The sequence below is a fragment of the Notolabrus celidotus genome, chromosome 1, assembly GCF_009762535.1.
Source record: "Notolabrus celidotus isolate fNotCel1 chromosome 1, fNotCel1.pri, whole genome shotgun sequence".
NCBI lineage: Eukaryota > Metazoa > Chordata > Actinopteri > Labriformes > Labridae > Notolabrus > Notolabrus celidotus.
Window position 1 is genome coordinate 11,549,968 of NC_048272.1, and position 15,998 is coordinate 11,565,965.

General features: G+C 37.4%; 1 protein-coding gene and 1 long non-coding RNA gene across 3 annotated transcripts in view; one reads left to right on the forward strand and one right to left on the reverse strand.

Annotated features, from left to right (window-relative positions):
- Positions 1-9,129, reverse strand: part of atg7 (ATG7 autophagy related 7 homolog (S. cerevisiae)) — a 78,449-nt gene extending 69,320 nt beyond the window's left edge. The window contains exons 1-8 of one of the 2 annotated variants that reach the window (XM_034675892.1): positions 8,534-9,129; positions 6,015-6,226; positions 5,782-5,836; positions 4,793-4,910; positions 4,569-4,646; positions 4,365-4,481; positions 2,463-2,609; positions 2,111-2,199 (exon numbers count right to left, since the gene is read on the reverse strand). In XM_034675892.1, coding sequence (XP_034531783.1) covers positions 2,111-2,199; positions 2,463-2,609; positions 4,365-4,481; positions 4,569-4,646; positions 4,793-4,910; positions 5,782-5,836; positions 6,015-6,186 — 776 coding nt within the window. In that variant the 5' untranslated portion in view covers positions 6,187-6,226; positions 8,534-9,129. The remainder of the gene's footprint in view (positions 1-2,110; positions 2,200-2,462; positions 2,610-4,364; positions 4,482-4,568; positions 4,647-4,792; positions 4,911-5,781; positions 5,837-6,014; positions 6,227-8,533) is intronic. The other variant, XM_034675964.1, reaches the window with a different exon arrangement.
- On the forward strand, positions 8,590-10,637 carry LOC117807990. Its single transcript, XR_004630093.1, has 2 exons — positions 8,590-8,821; positions 10,337-10,637. It is a non-coding gene; the product is annotated as an uncharacterized LOC117807990 (long non-coding RNA).
- The last annotated feature ends 5,361 nt before the right edge of the window (positions 10,638-15,998 follow it).

The following is a 15,998-nucleotide window of genomic DNA, read 5'->3' on the forward strand; positions in this document are numbered from 1 at the left end:
CTTAAGATCAAAATCATTTTTCTTTTAAGAGCTCTATTCAATCACAGTTATCACTGTCTCCTGGATTATTTCCTTCATCAACATGCCACTGTTCTTCAGCAAAATAATCTACATTTTCAGCTTCATTACCACAGCTTTGATTGTTTCATTTCTCAGGTCACAAAACTCCATTTATTCAAAAGCTTTCTGTGTAAATGCTGTTAGAGTACAAAGCAGCTTTCCTGCTTATTTGAGATTGGCCCTGCGCTCTTTATCTTTGTTATTAAGAACAAACAAACCCTGCTTTGTGAAGTTGTGTGTGTGTGTGCTGTCACTTTTAAAATGTTTCATCACTTCGTTAAAACTTTTCTGTGGTGTAACTGTTATTTAAGCAATGCAGCATGCTTTGAAAAAGGATTGGCACTTCTGTTAATTGCTGCATGATGAAGTTAAAAACATGGCTATGTATAACAGGAACAAACAAAACCTCATCTGTAAGATCAGGAACTTTAATTATAATACAGGAATGTGGAAGACAATCAGTTGTGATTTTTAAGGAGGCAAAATTTTTACAAACAGAAAGTTATTCTAGGTAGAGTAGTGTAGGTAGCTGAGTTCTTCAATCATTGACTAACAGTACTATTTGATCTAAATTTTGTACAGCATTAGATTTAAGTTAATAGGCATCAAAATAGATGTTGTCTTGGAAACTTAAACTGCTACACAAGAACAAAAAAAGTGGTATGAAAAGATTACACAGGTCAAACTCTTGACAACCAAGTTTTTGTGTAAATATTTGACAATTCTCAAACCTTCAGCAACAAATGAACAACTTGTACCAGTAGCCCAGGGATGGACATAAACATTTCTTCTGCATATCTCTTCTGCAACACTTGGAGCCAGTAAATCCTTCACAGATCATGTGTCGTAACATCGTGACATTGTGAAATCTGTTTTATTTGTGTTAGTGTGGTGAGAACTGAAAGCTCTTTAAGATATGGACACCTTGGTCTGTTAAAACTTTACATTATTCCCTCCCTCCTTTAGAAATACACAGCGGCTCAAACGGACACTTTCCAATTAAATCACATCAATTGCCCCTGAAGCTTAATAGCTCATTACTGATGAAAACACACTGGAAGTAAGATAAGGCACATTCCATAGTTAGCTGAAAACTTTTTCAGATACGTTTTAAAAACCTCAAGATGCAGAAAATGTACTGCATGCCAAATGTGTGTTTGCACAATCTAACCTCAGACAGCAGCTGCTGTTTGCTATGGGTTGCAAACATCACTCTGGCATGGGTTTACAAGCCAGCTGTTGTAACTCACCTATTCTAAGGAAATGCATGATACATTCCACAAAATAGAAAACACATGCATTTGGAGAGGAGCATTCAAGAACACTGTGGCGCTGCACACTTATATTTGTTCATAGGTGTGTTGTAATGTTTCAAACTCCTTTCTTTGAGGAATTCTTAGATAATATTGGAAATCTTTCGTAATCCCAGTGGAGCCCTTACACTGTAATGTGTGTGGACATAAACTGAACAGAAAGTGTGAGTTTTGTTTTGACACGATGACGTGAGCAACTTGTGAGATATGAGTCCAAGTGAATCTTGTTTATCTGGAAAATTTACATCTTTTCACGTCAAGTAGCACAATCCTGGCAGCAGTAGTCATGTTCTGCAATCCTACGCTTCCATTTAGAAACAAATATTATTCATCAAGTTTATCTCAGCCTCACTAAACTCTTTTGACACCGTGACTAAGCAACAGCCAAATAAATCTTTTTCCATGTGAGAGTGACGTAAAACTTTTGATGCTCGATTTTTTTTGCAGTTATAAAAAGCTATTCAAGCAATGACGTTGACTTTGGAGGTTCATGTCTGGATCCAATGTGTCACCTGCTTTCCACACTTAAGAGTCAGGAAATTATTTACAAAGACATTTTACATCTCTTAGTGTAATTTCCTGTCTTTTACAGTAGTCACTGGAAGCTGAAAGACACTCGTAATGGATTTCACAAACACAACATGTGCTTTCAAAAGTACTTCCTCATCTCTCCCTCAAGAGCGCTCACCCACACCCATAGATACACACAAAGCTTCACAAAGAGAAGTAAATTTTACCATCGGTAAGCCAGGAGGACCAGCAGATTTCTTAGTGGCCAGCCCGGATGTTGAGACAGAGTACAAGGATCATAGACACCCACAGTGACCTAGAAAATCCAAACAAGGTGTGTTTACATTACTGGAGTGTGAGTGTGAGATCACAGGCAAGAAACAGTGGGTGTAATATAAAGTCTAATCTGATGGGAAGCAGATAAGGCAGAGCCTACAGAACGTCATATTTACATCTATAAAATGTTCCTTTAAACATTTTATTTGACTTTCTCAGCCTCACTCATTTACCTGCACAATTTTTTGCCTTAAAGTTAAAAAACTTTATTGAAACAAACACTGAAAAAGACAAAAGTGTTACCTTTTTGGTACTGCTGAAGAAAGCATCCCAGTCTTCCAGTTCACCCAACTGAACTGCATCATCTGTGTACTTCATTAGAAAGTAAGGGACTGCAGTGGTCCCCCTTTTGATACACAGGCCATCATAAGCCTCCTGCAGGGCTGTAATCTGTGGCAGAAATAATTAGATGTCAACAATAATTATAGAAAGCTTGGAAAGGGCAATGATAAATAACATTAATCCGTCAATGTTCTGAAGCTTCTCTCAGGCCACGTTCCTATGGTAATGGGTGGAGTAAGGTGATGTCCCTTAGCCAAGGAACGTTTTCAGGCAACTCCTGGGGGAACCCGAAGGATTACCATGTCAGATAAGATATTGAATTTCTTGACTGGTAACTCAGACTCCTCTGGGGTCTACCAGAAACTCCCAAAGGAAGACATCCAGCAGTTTAAAAGAGGCAGTCTTCTCAGATTGAGTAATGTATTATACCCTTACCAATAGGGATGAGTTTTGAATATTCTAATAATTTTAATGATAAAAAAAAACATAGTTCATGTGACTATCATCTCATCTTTAAAATTTATTTTTTCCGTCTTTTCTATCAGCACCTGGTTGTAAGGCAGTACAACCACCTGACAGTGGTTGTAGGGCATCTGAAAGCTTTTTTTGCTTTTTGCCATTACATAACAAAAAACTTTAATAATAACATAAAAACATTACGAATAACATAAGAAAGCATAGGGGCCAGTTGTTGTGTAAATTGGGCGCAGCTCTGTCAGATTCAGAACTGGAGAAAAACGAAGAGACTTCTGCAACACCAGAACATATTGTATATATCATATCTGGCTAACATATCCACAGTCATCAAATCTGTCTCTCTCTCTCTTCATGTCTGCAGGGAGAGGTGGGGGGGTGGACTATTCCAATGATCTGCCAATAGTCAACAGTGACAAACTATTTTCCTTCAAATGCCCATGCCTACTTGCCAAAAAGGGTCATCCTTTACTAAAAAAATGATTTGTTGGGGCTCCGTTTGCATAGCGGTTTAAGTGCCCGCCTCATACACAGAAGTCATAGTCCTCATTGCAGCCGTCACAGGTTTGACTCCATGCCTCTACAATTTGCTACATGTCCTCCCCTGCTCTCTGCTCCCCACATTTCCTATCTCTCTCCAGTTGGCATATCCATTAAAGGCAAAAATCCCCCCAAAATATCAATTTTAAAAAGGGCATACTTGTTTCTCATTTATGTAAGGACATATTATGACAATTTGTTTGTTATTTTGTGACACTTTGCACTAACTTAATGAGGAACACAATTAAAAATCTGCAAAAAACTAGGCTGGTTCAAAGGCAATACAGGCTTTTTCTACGCTTGTAAGATTTGTTAAGCTGAAAAACTGCCAGTGTCTGACTGCCAGAGGTCAGTAAACCCATGCTTTGATTCTGGCCTGATCTCAACCAAACACCAGTATATGTTTAATCGGCTGTTATGTCATCTTGCAGCTCATGAATCTCAGTAATGAGCTGTCTAGGTGTTGAATTACCAGATGATTTGAGCTGATATAGAGAAAGACAATAGAAACAGAGATATGGAAGAAAAAAGACATAGAGATCGTGATCACTGTGGCCTGCAGCTGCTGCCATGTATTATTTGAACTCCCTTGATAAGGTTTCTAACAAACAAAACACAAAACTCCTCAAACGCACAGTCCTTAGAGGTAAAGATGTACTTCATTGTACTATTCAATAATCTACCTATTAATAAAATGAAAGTACTTGTATTTCAGGAAAGATGTTACAGTGTTAGAGAAGTCTTGAGAAAGCATAAAGTGAAACCCTGATACACAGTATTCGACTGCCCAGTGTAGATACACTGTATGTTGATTATGTGATGAAAAAAGTTAACCTTGAAAAAACAAACCTGTTTCGCTGAGAAAACTTGTTCAAGCACAGAAGGCTGTTGAATAATCTTGATCCCCTCAGGGAAACAGAGAGCAGGGAAGCAGAACCAGTAGTAGAAATGGTATTTCTTCAAATCCTGAAACAAAACAACAAAAGTTAGAAAGTCACACACAGTTATTAATAGAAAGTGCTAACACATTTATGATGTATTGTTTATACACACTGCAAAAGTCAGTAGAAGGAATCTGGAGAGAATGGACGGGTCCTTCAGTGCAGCTCCAGACTGGATGGCATCCCATATCTGCAGAAAACAGGAAATAAAACAATGCAACAATCAAAATTAAATGTATAATCTACAAAACTTTGTCACAATATCTGATATTTGCCAAAATTCCAAACCACATCTCAGTATGTGAATACATGTGATGGTGGTTATTTGTATCTCACCTCTTTTGCCTCTTTCTCCAGCAGAGCTTTCTTGTCAGTGGTCTTGAAGGCATCCAGTGTGTTGGTGTTGTAAAGAGTTCCAACAGCTGGGCAACAACGGGCTGGTGTCGGTCCATCACTAACGGTAAAATCACATCACATCTTTGCATTTAATTCTACACAATACTACTACTACTACTACTACTACTACTACTACTACTACTACTACTACTATTATGACTACTACTCATAATAATATTAAATAATACAAATATTACAAATAATAATGCTAATGACAATAATAACAAATGATAATACAAATAATAATAATTATAATAATAAACCTCATTTATACATCACTTTTCTTAACAAAGTTACAAAGTGATTCACAACAAAATAAAGCAAAATCAAAAGAAAGCAGATAAAATCAGTAGCAGATGGACAGATGGAAATAACAGGACATCAAAAGACAGAAAAATAGTAATTGATTTAAGGATCCAGCAAAGCTTTGCAAACTAAGAAGGTTTAGAGAAGAGAAGATTTAAAAGAAGCTCAGGGTGTGGACTGTCTTGTCATTATATAGTCTTATCAATACTCAAGCATTTTTCAAAAAGCTTTAGAAAAGGAGATATAACTTGTTGGTAAGCTACCTACCATTGTGTAGAGTATTGAGAAAAGAACATAATAAAAAATCTCAAACCAATCTATGACTCCATTGATGACCATTATTTCACTTGAATGTGATATTGACTTATTCACAAAACTGTTACATTTCAGAAACAGTTTCATACACATTCATGTCTTTTGTTACATGCTGTTTGAGCCTGTATTGAAATACCCCTAAGTCAATTTGAGCGAGGAGGAAATAACCAAATTATGCCTTTTTCTTGTGACTCAGCTCTAGATGGATTCAAAGCTTTCACTGCATCTCTAAATAAAATTAACCAGATAGAACACACTTGTGGCTATAAAGTTTATACAATACATACAATACACTGTATCATACTTACATTTCAAATGCACTGAACTCCAGTGTCAGACGTGTAGGCAAACCAAGGGGGTCACCTATAGGGCAGACACACAAGTTAAGCACTTAAGATTATTTTCTTGTAGAAAGCCTCCACACACAGTGCAGCTTCTTTACATGAGTGTGACACCACATGATATATTTTTAATTCAATGTCCTCAATTATATACAAAAATGAATGAACTTACTTAATAATGAAACCATATCCCTGCTTACCATTGTAGTAGTACCCTTTGATACACTTGGGGCTCTCATCTAATCTGTAGTCGTTAAGTTTCTTCTGAGTGAGCTGGTGCCAGAAGCCTGCCTCCAGAGCGCTGCTGAAGGGTGCAAACTGCAGCTTGAGGTCTGCAGTAGAGGACGCCGCTTCACTGGTGCCAGATGCCATCACAACTTCACTAACAGGCCACACAGTCAAGAACTACAAGCTGAGAAGAGCAACAAGTGTGGTTTTAAAATAGGTGTAGGCTCTCAGACATAATCACAGTACAGAACATGGAAGGTGTGGGTAAAAGGATGACAATATACAACACAATAAAATCGAATTAAATCCTAATGAATTATTATGTCTCTGATGGTGCTAATGATTACATAATCCACGGACATAAACATAACATTATTGACTAATTTATCATATTCAGTCATGTGTTCATCGTGTAATTATCATCCCGATAACATTGTAAGGCAATTAAAATGTTTTGAGGAAGAACAATATTTCTGTATTAGGGGGAAGCATTTTGCTGCATTTCAAATAAGCTTAGTATTCTGGAAAAGAAACACATCATGATTACAGTTAGCCCTTTAAGAGAACTAATTTCCCTTTCAATAGGCCAGTAGGACCTTTCATGGCTGACTGCATAAAAAAATGACCTTGCTGATTATCAAACAACTGTTTTTCATTATCTGTTCATTTGTCTGTAGCCCCTTGCTTTTTCACATCATTACGTTAAAAAAAACTAAATAAAAAAGGACAAATTTAGGCTTTACAGTTGAATAAGATTAAATTCTTCAATGAATACTTCCAGTTTTTAAGGTGGCCCTGAAGTGCAAATCACAACGGCAAATCAGAAAACACTATGGTAATTCAGAAAACACTACGGCACATCAGAAAACACTAAGACATTAACCAAACCGGAAGAAATAGGTACCCTCGGGGGACATGACTCAATTTGCCGTAGTGTTTTTTTATTTGCCATTGTGTTTTCTGATTTTCCATTGTGTTTCTGATTTGTCGTTGTTTTCTGATTTTCCGTAGTGTTTCTGATTTGCCGTAGTGTTTTCTGATTTGCCGTTGCGTGTTCTGATTTGCTGTAGTGTTTTCTGAATTGCCATAGTGTTTTTTGATTTGCCGTTGTGTTTTCTGATTTGCCGTTGTGTTTCTGATTTGCCGTTGTGTTTCTGATTTGTCGTTGTTTTCTGATTTGCCTTAGTGTTTTCTGATTTGCGGTAGTGTTTCTGATTTGCCGTTGTGTTTTCTGATTTGCTATAGTGTTTTCTGAATTGCCATAGTATTTTCTGATTTGCCGTAGTGTTTTCTGAATTGCCATAGTGTTTTCTGATTTGCTATAGTGTTTTCTGAATTGCCATAGTGTTTCTGATTTGCTGTTGTGTTTTCTGATTTGCCATAGTGTTTCTTATTTGCCATAGTGTTTCTTATTTGCCTTAGTTTTTTCTGATTTGCTGTTGTGTTTTCTGATTTGCCGTTGTGATTTCTGATTAGCTGTAGTGTTTTCTGATTTGCCATATTGTTTCTTATTTGCCTTAGTTTTTTCTGATTTGCAATTGTGATTTCTGATTTGCTGTTGTGTTTTGTGAATTGCTGTAGTGTTTTCTGATTTGCCGTAGTTTTTTCTGAATTGCCGTAGTGTTTTCTGATTTGCTGTAGTTTTTTCTGAATTGCTGTAGTGTTTTCTGAATTGCCGTAGTGTTTTCTGAATTGCCGCAGTGTTTTCTGATTTGCCGTTGTGTTTTCTGATTTGCCGTAGTGTTTCCTGATTTGCCACAGTTTTTTCTGATTTGCGGTAGTGTTTTCTGAATTGCTGTTGTGTTTTCTGATTTGCCGTAGTGTTTTCTGAATTGCAGTAGTTTTTTCTGAATTGCCGTAGTTTTTTCTGAATTGCCGTAGTGTTTTCTGATTTGCTGTAGTTTTTTCTGAATTGCCGTAGTGTTTTCTGATTTGCTGTAGTGTTTTCTGATTTGCTGAAAGTGTTTCTGATTTGCCATTGTGTTTTCTGAATTGTAGTGTTTTGTGAATTGCTGTAGTGTTTTCTGTTTAGCTGTAGTGTTTTCTGATATGCCTTTGTGTGATTTCTGACTTGCCGTTGTGATTTGCACTTCAGGGCCACCGTAAGTTTTTGACTATATTGCACTAAATCTTTAGATCAAAATATTACATATGGATTGCTGCACAATAGATGTTATATGCACACCAAAACTCAGTGTCACTTGATCAGCAACTAACAATTACGAAGTACATATTGTCTTTTCAGGACTTCCACAGTTGTCTGTTGGTGTGCAGTCAGTTAACAGCAGATGGTTAACACACAGACCCCATTGTGAAAGCAAAAGCTTTGGCAGCTCTAACTTCCCTAACACACGGCAAGCATCTCCAGGATAGAAAGTCCTTATAGAAAGACGTTATTGTATTTAAAACGTAATAAGTTCAGGAAAAAGATAAAGAAGCCAACCGTACGTTCATAATTTAAAGTGTGTCAAGCTAAGCTTTGTACACTTACCACAGATCCTTACTTCCTGGTCCGGAGGATCATGTGATCACGGGTCTTGTCAACAGAGCAATGCAGTGTGGGTAAGTAGCATGCAAGATTAGCTTAGCTAGCAGCTACAACTGCCTGTTTCTGTTCCTTATGGTACATGAAACATCGAATAGAATATAAAGAACCAGAAAATAAACACGAACGCGCAAACGACGAAGCAGGAAAACACTGACAAAAACCTGTAAGCGCCGTTTCTTTTCATGTCGGACCGGACAGATGTTAAGCGTGCAAGCCAGCAGCAACTAACCGGTTAGTAGAGGAGTTTGTCACAGCTGTACAGGCGGGTTAAAGTAACTCATACTCACAAAGAGAATAAACTGGTTTCAAACAGGAAAATGCCAATGAGTCCGGAAATAAGCTCAAGGAGCTAGTGGCTCATTTTCATCGAAATGGTCAGAGGAAAAATAGGAATTATCTCCATCTGGACACCAAACAGCGACAATGAGTTAGAGACCGTGTCTAAATAACTAGGGTTCGGAAAAACGCATGATGTTTAGTTCAAAGTCAGAAAATGAATGGCACAAAATTACACGCCGGGCCAGAAACTGAGAATGAATGTTTGCCATCTCAATGAAACCTCTCCACCTCTCTTATAAAGAGCTAGGGGCAATTTGTAGACAATGATTGAGGTTATAAAATAGCTTAAAAGTTGAGTTTTTAACTATTTTTTAAAAAAAATCTGCAGTTACATTCTTTACCTTCTATATGTATCTATAAGTGGTCGACAAAGTACGCAGCTTCATTACTTAAATCAAAGTATAGATACTCCATGTCAAATATTACTACAATACAAGGGAAAGTTGCTCTATTTAATTATTACTTGAGTTAAAGTACTGAAGTACTTGCTTTTAAAAATACTTAAGTATTGACAGTACTTCTTAAAAAAAACTCAAAACGTTGTATTTTCACAAAGCATGAGTGCAGTCAAGACTACATAGAAGTACATTCTGTTAAAATATGTTTATTTATAAGCCATTATTTGATATCTCTAAAAACTATACCATGGAATAAAAACAGCTACAAAGTTGCTCCAAGCACAGACAACTTAGTTTGAAATGTTGATCTGGAATGAAACAAATGTTACGTAGCTCAACACGCTTTCTCAGGTTGGACTGTGAAAATGTATATGTTTGAGCAGAGTGGGAAACAGGGAGAACATTTCCAAGATACGTATCATTCTTCATTTCAAAAACCTCAAACACGGGCTGAAGATATGGCCATGGGTGCTCATGTGGAGAATTATAGCCATCATTACCACCCCTAAATGAACTGGCTGATCTGACTGAAATCTGCTCTGTGTTTGCTACATGTTCAACCATGGGATCAGATTTCAGAAAAGAGAAGGAAATTCATGAGCTGACTTCAAAGCAAAAGTAGTGAGTAAATAAGTTCCCCCAAAAAATAATACTCAAGTAATGTACAGATACTCAAAAAATGTACTTAAGTACTTTACTCAAGTAAATTTACTTTGTTACTGTCCACCACTGGTATCTATCTACAGATATATGATTATTTATATAAATATAGGTGCCAGTGGTGGTGCGCCATGGTCAGTACTCTAATGGTGGTGACATAGTCAGTTGGGGCTTGAGAGTTTGGAATGGGAGGTGATCAATTATTCTAGAAGAAATGGTAGGGATTTCCAGAAGCATGTTGATAAGTGTGAGAGGGAGCATGTGTTGTTTTCTTTGACTCATCATACAGTTGTCGATCAGTCTCTGCTTCACACTTACCTCTGTTCTGTTTCTTTTTCTCCATTGGAAGGCCATGGATACGGCTGTGTCAGGGACTGAAAAATGGAAAGAAGATGTACCAGTCTGACAGTGATAAGAAAGAAAAACTAAATCAGGTGCTTCATGTAGTCTTGTTGACTATGTTTGCTGACTTCACCATCAGTTGAAATCTTCACTTTATATTAACAACTAAGTTATCTAATTTTAAGAAGGCTACAGCGTTAACCTTTAATATGGAAGCAGCACAAACTAGGAGTGTAACATGACTATGACTGTTTTCCACAAAGGGCATATAATAATTATTAAACCAACAGAATAACTTCTAAATCAAATTTTGTTTTAAAATAACTGATTCATTTGGCCAGTAGCCAGATAACAAGAAGGATATTTTAAGGTGAAGAGATAGCTATTGCAGAAGAACCCCTTTGGGGCGAGACAAGACTGCTCTGCTCTGTATCAGGGCCATGCCCTGTAAAGGCTGATTTATACTTCTGCGTCTCCCCTACGCAGCAGGGGCTGACGCGGACATGAGCCCCACATACTTGTGCGTTGGTGTGTCCGTGTCGCGCAGCAATTCTCCACCGAAACGCCTGAGTGCAGTGCGGTCTCTCTGATGGCCGGCCGCCTGCTTCCAGTCCCGCTACGATCTCTGTTTACTTTTCCACAGAGTTTCAGAGCGTGTTATGTTAATCTACAGCTGATACATGTTGCGGTTTATCATACAGACATGATTACATGAAGAATAGAGAGGAGGAGATGAAATACACGGCTGATGTGCGGCTGATGTCCGGGATCCCGAAAGTGTTGTAAATGCGGGAAAGACAAAGCCGCCGAGCGGACTGATCACAGAGCTTGCGGTCCGCGTCGGCTCTACGGGGAGTTACATTTTGGAGGAGGTGCACGTCAGCTACGTGCGTAGGTACGGGAGTTACATGGTCTCCCGGCGTAGGGTACGCCGTTGATTCACGCAGAAGTATAAATCAGCCTTAAGGGTTAAAATCCAGTAGAACAACCTGCTAGCTACATATTACCCATGCATAGTTCAAATGTGTAAATCATTTAACTTGAAGGGAAAAAGTGCATTACTAAAGCACTAAACTTTGAATGCTGGCATCTTGCAGACAGTGTGAACTGAAACAGAAAACCAAACTTCCTTCTATTTGCACTGAATTTTTTTGCCAATTTTTCTTTCAAATTATGCCTTATGTCTGTATTTAACCATTGCTTGGACGTATTTTTGTCTGTTTGGCTGTTCAGTTGTTGATCTGGCCTAACCGAAACAGCATTTGACACACCAATTTATGAGTTATGAGCAGCTTAATTTTAGGTTAAGATGGAAAATCAACTATAAATCCCCCACCATAAACAGCCATGAACCAACGAGGAACAACAATCACCCACCTAACTCTTTACTTTTCCTCACAGTGTATTTTGACTAGAGGTCTCAGGTGTCATCTCTCAACATTTTATTACAGTTTGTGTTGATTTTGGCAAATCTAATATAAGTAAAAATGACATAGTGCTTAGTATTCTTTATGAATAACCATAAAGTATCACTTAGGTTAATGAGAGTCTAGCTGTCAGTAAGCTAGTGGTGTTTCTGATGTTCCCATGGTTACCCGAGCCACCAGACTGTGTCCTGGCCACTTCTGTAGAATCACATATTTGGGCCACTTTCACATGTGTGGAACCTGTTTGAAATCAAGGGGAGATGGTTTTGTGTGCCTGACAGATTTTATATCACTTCTATACAAGTTTTCCTATTTTAGGCTACAAAAATAAAACTAACTTGACTGCAATGTTTCAGATTAACTGCTGCCCCTGCCCCCCCCCCCCCCCCCCCCCTATAGAGTTGCTGAATGCCTCTGTTTTTAGTGATTTGATTACTTGCCCATTCATTTGGTAATTTCATTTGCACCAGTAGGATGCAATTATAAGCGGAGTCTGGCCATGTTGCACTATCATATCCTCCTATTTGACAACAGGGCCTTGTGTCAAACTGTATTTACAAAACATCAGCTGTGTTTTATTTGTCCTCACATGGGACATTCCTAAGTTATTTTATTTTCTATCTGACATAAGCCAGAATTAATGGCCAGGTAGTCATGTGTATAGATATCAATAAAAATAACATCTGAACTGCAACATAAAATGTTCTCCTCAGGGCACAGTGAGACAAGAGTTTCGCCAGCTAAGCATTCTTCCATGAAAGAAAGCTAATACACACAGTATACGCATATTTAGTGTTTCCTCATATTGAGGTGCAGGAAAATTTGCCAATACCCCCCACATGAAAGGCGTTTCTTGTCATAACAAAGTGTTTAAAGTACAGTGATCAATAGCTAGAACTTACTGTGTAGTAGGGGTGACCCCAAATAGTCGAATATTCGACGATTCATTCTAACGAGCCTTAGTCGACTGCCAATCTCATAGTCGAATATTTGCATATGAAACGTGGATCATTCCATTCAAACCATGGGGGTGCTCAATGTCTAATTTTACATTATTTTCCTGTTTCCCGTAAAAATAGTGTCTCATTTAGCCTATTTTTATATAAATATAGACTTATTTAATGTAATTCTGAGAACAGCTCTTGAAGTGTTAAATCTCCTTAAAGTGGTAATTAAATCTCCCCTGGTAATTAAAGGTGGACTCTCCCATTTAGCGGGAGCTGTGGAGCAGACGTACCTCAGCTGGCCTTTAAATCTTTCTACTTTCATGGTAGCTCAAAATGTCAGGAAATAAAACTTCAGTTGATCCTAAAAATAGTAATGAAGATGAGGAGCAGCTTCATGAAGAGGGCTTTGAGATCAAGGATTACCGGACCACACAAAAACTGTACAGGGCCAAAAGAACGAGGAGGGATACCCAAAGCTGTCCGAAGCCTCAAAAACAATCCACAGCATCCCATCCACCTCCACGCTATCAGAGAGGATATTCTCAAAGACAGGATTTACAGTCAACAAAGCAAGGAGTGCACTTCTGCCCGTACACATGATGGTTTTCCTCGCGTACAAATTGAAAAGACTTTTCTTGCGGACAAAGATGCAATGAAAGACTGTTTTAAAAGGTACCGTTAAGAGATTTAAAAACCCTTTAGCTGGTTCAGGTTTGATTATGAACATTATACAGATGTTTAGCCTTAAGTTGGACAAACTACCCTCCGCAGCGCTGCTCTCCGCTGTGCGAACACTGCTTAAATATCTCCTGATTCCTTATTCTGTAACGGCGCGTTGTTCCATGTTTAACGGATGGCGGCCTTATTTGAGTTTTCTCTCCATCACCTCATTGTTTTTGCAATATAGATTTAAAAAATCTAAGTTTTATACCTATAATATTCTGTTGTTCCTTTTACTTTAAGCTACGAGTCTCTTAATTGTAAATGGTTATGTGTAATATTGTCATGCGGTCACCATCATGCAGACTTTGGGTCAATAAGGAAAAACAACAAACATTCGACTATTCGTCGACTATGGGCAAAATCTGATGAATCAGATTCAACTAAGCAAATCCTTAGTCGGGCTCACCCCTACTGTGTAGTCATCAAATGAAAAAAAACTATCTGGCAAGAAAGTCCATACAATTTACATGAACATCAAAACATTTAGTGGTCCCATGTTGAGAAGGTTGTTAGACTAAGTAGTGAAGATGAGGGCTCCTTTCCTCATCAGAATGTGACAGCCTTGCTCTTTGAAAAATAACATATGTAAGTATGACATGTGTTACAGCTTGTTAGTGGCCTCATCTTGTCCACAGGGATGTGCTGTAGTGATGACATCAAGCATGCTTCTTCCTACTCATCATCATAGCTCAGTTTCGGCCCCTAGGATTTATTGATTTGTCCAAATAGTGACTCACAACACCTCAGTGTTTCCTGTACCCGTGAAAATGTACAGGACTTATGTTCATGGTCATCCATTTAAGACACTGTTATTCAATCTGAAAAGGGATAGAACACCTGGGAGGGAAGGAAGTGGAAGTGTTGGAGGGAAATGCTGGCAATCAATTTTCTTCATCTGATGAAAATAATTTTGTCACCAGTATTTCTGAATGTAGAACAGACAAAAATAAGAAAATGTTTGTCAGGTACATACAAGTTACTTTTGGTTTGTGTTAATTTTGGAGATCCCCATGGGCAAAGAGTATATATATATATATATATATATATATATATATATATATACAGTATATATATATATCACTTTGTTGATCTTGTCTTGTGTATGTCAAGGATGTATTTTCATACAATAAAATTAGCTCCTGCTTTCTTTTAAAAATTATGTGATTTCTTGTGAACATTTGGTGTTAAGATATAAAGAAAAGCAACATCTACCCCTCATAACAGTAAGTTTTATGCATTAAATCTTATAGTACAGAAACAGTCAGTCTTGTTGCTGATTGTCTCATTTTCTTTTGTAGGTCTTAGAGAGGACTCAATATTCATTTAAATCTGTTTCAATCCCAATTAAAAAGTCATGTTTTTCCATGTGTAAAAAGGGTTTCTCCAGGTTGTATACATCCAGCTTTCTGAGTCTTTCTGGTATTTGTAAAAACAGCGGAAAATAAAAGTCTTTGCTTTTGATGAAATTAGGGTAGTTTATTGTGTCTTTTGTCTTGTTACTATTTTTTGCGCAAGACATAGTAACGCACCGCCACATCATGTTCTGAATAAGTCTGCAATATATGTTACATTTTTATGCACTGTAAGCACAAGATTTATATGTAGAGAAAAGGATTAGGGTCGATGGAACAACAATGAGAATTTGGTTGTTAGGCAAGTAAACATTTGTTTTTTAATCTGTTTTTTTTTTTTTTATTCTGACTTAAATCTTTTCTTTAAACAAAATACTGTTTAATTTTGAATTCTGTTTAATTATATTCTTTTTCATCTTTAGAATTAAAGAAACTTATCTCTAAATTCTGACTTTAAACTTTCATTTCTCTTTACATTTTTCAGACTTTAATCTCAGAATTCTGACCTCTTTGAAAAATGTCAGAACTCTGACATCTTTGAAAATATCAGAATTCTGACTTTTAAGTCAGAATTGGAAAAAAATATAGCAGAATTTATTAAATTATTGGCCTAACCTTAAAAATAATAATACTAATAATCCTCTTCAATATATACAGTTGAAACCAGAAGTTTACATACACTGTATAAAAAGACACAATCTTTTTTCTCTCCCTGTCTGACATCAAATTAGACTAAATGTTTCTTATTTCCGGTCTGTTAGGATTACCAAAATTATTTCTCTTTGCTAAATGACAGAATAATGAGAGAGATCATTTATTAGAAATTTTTGTATTATTTTCTTCAAAGTCAAAAGTTTACATACATTTCCCTAGTATTTGGTTGCATTGCCTTTAAACTGTATGACTTGGGTCAAACATTTTGGGTAACCTTCTACAAGCCTCTCACAAAAGTTTGCTGGAATTTTGTCCCCTTCCTCCTGACAGAACTGTTGTAACTGAATCAGGTTTGTAGGCCGTCTTGCTAGCACACGCCTTTTCAGATCTGTCCACAGATTTTCTCTGGGATTGAGATCAGGGCTTTGTGATGGCCACTCCAAAGCATTGACTCTGTTGTCCTTAAGCCACTTTGTTACTAATGTGGCAGTATGCTTAGGGTCATTGTCCATTTGGAAGACCCATTTGCGCCCAAGCTTTAACTTCCTGGCTCATGTCTTGAGATG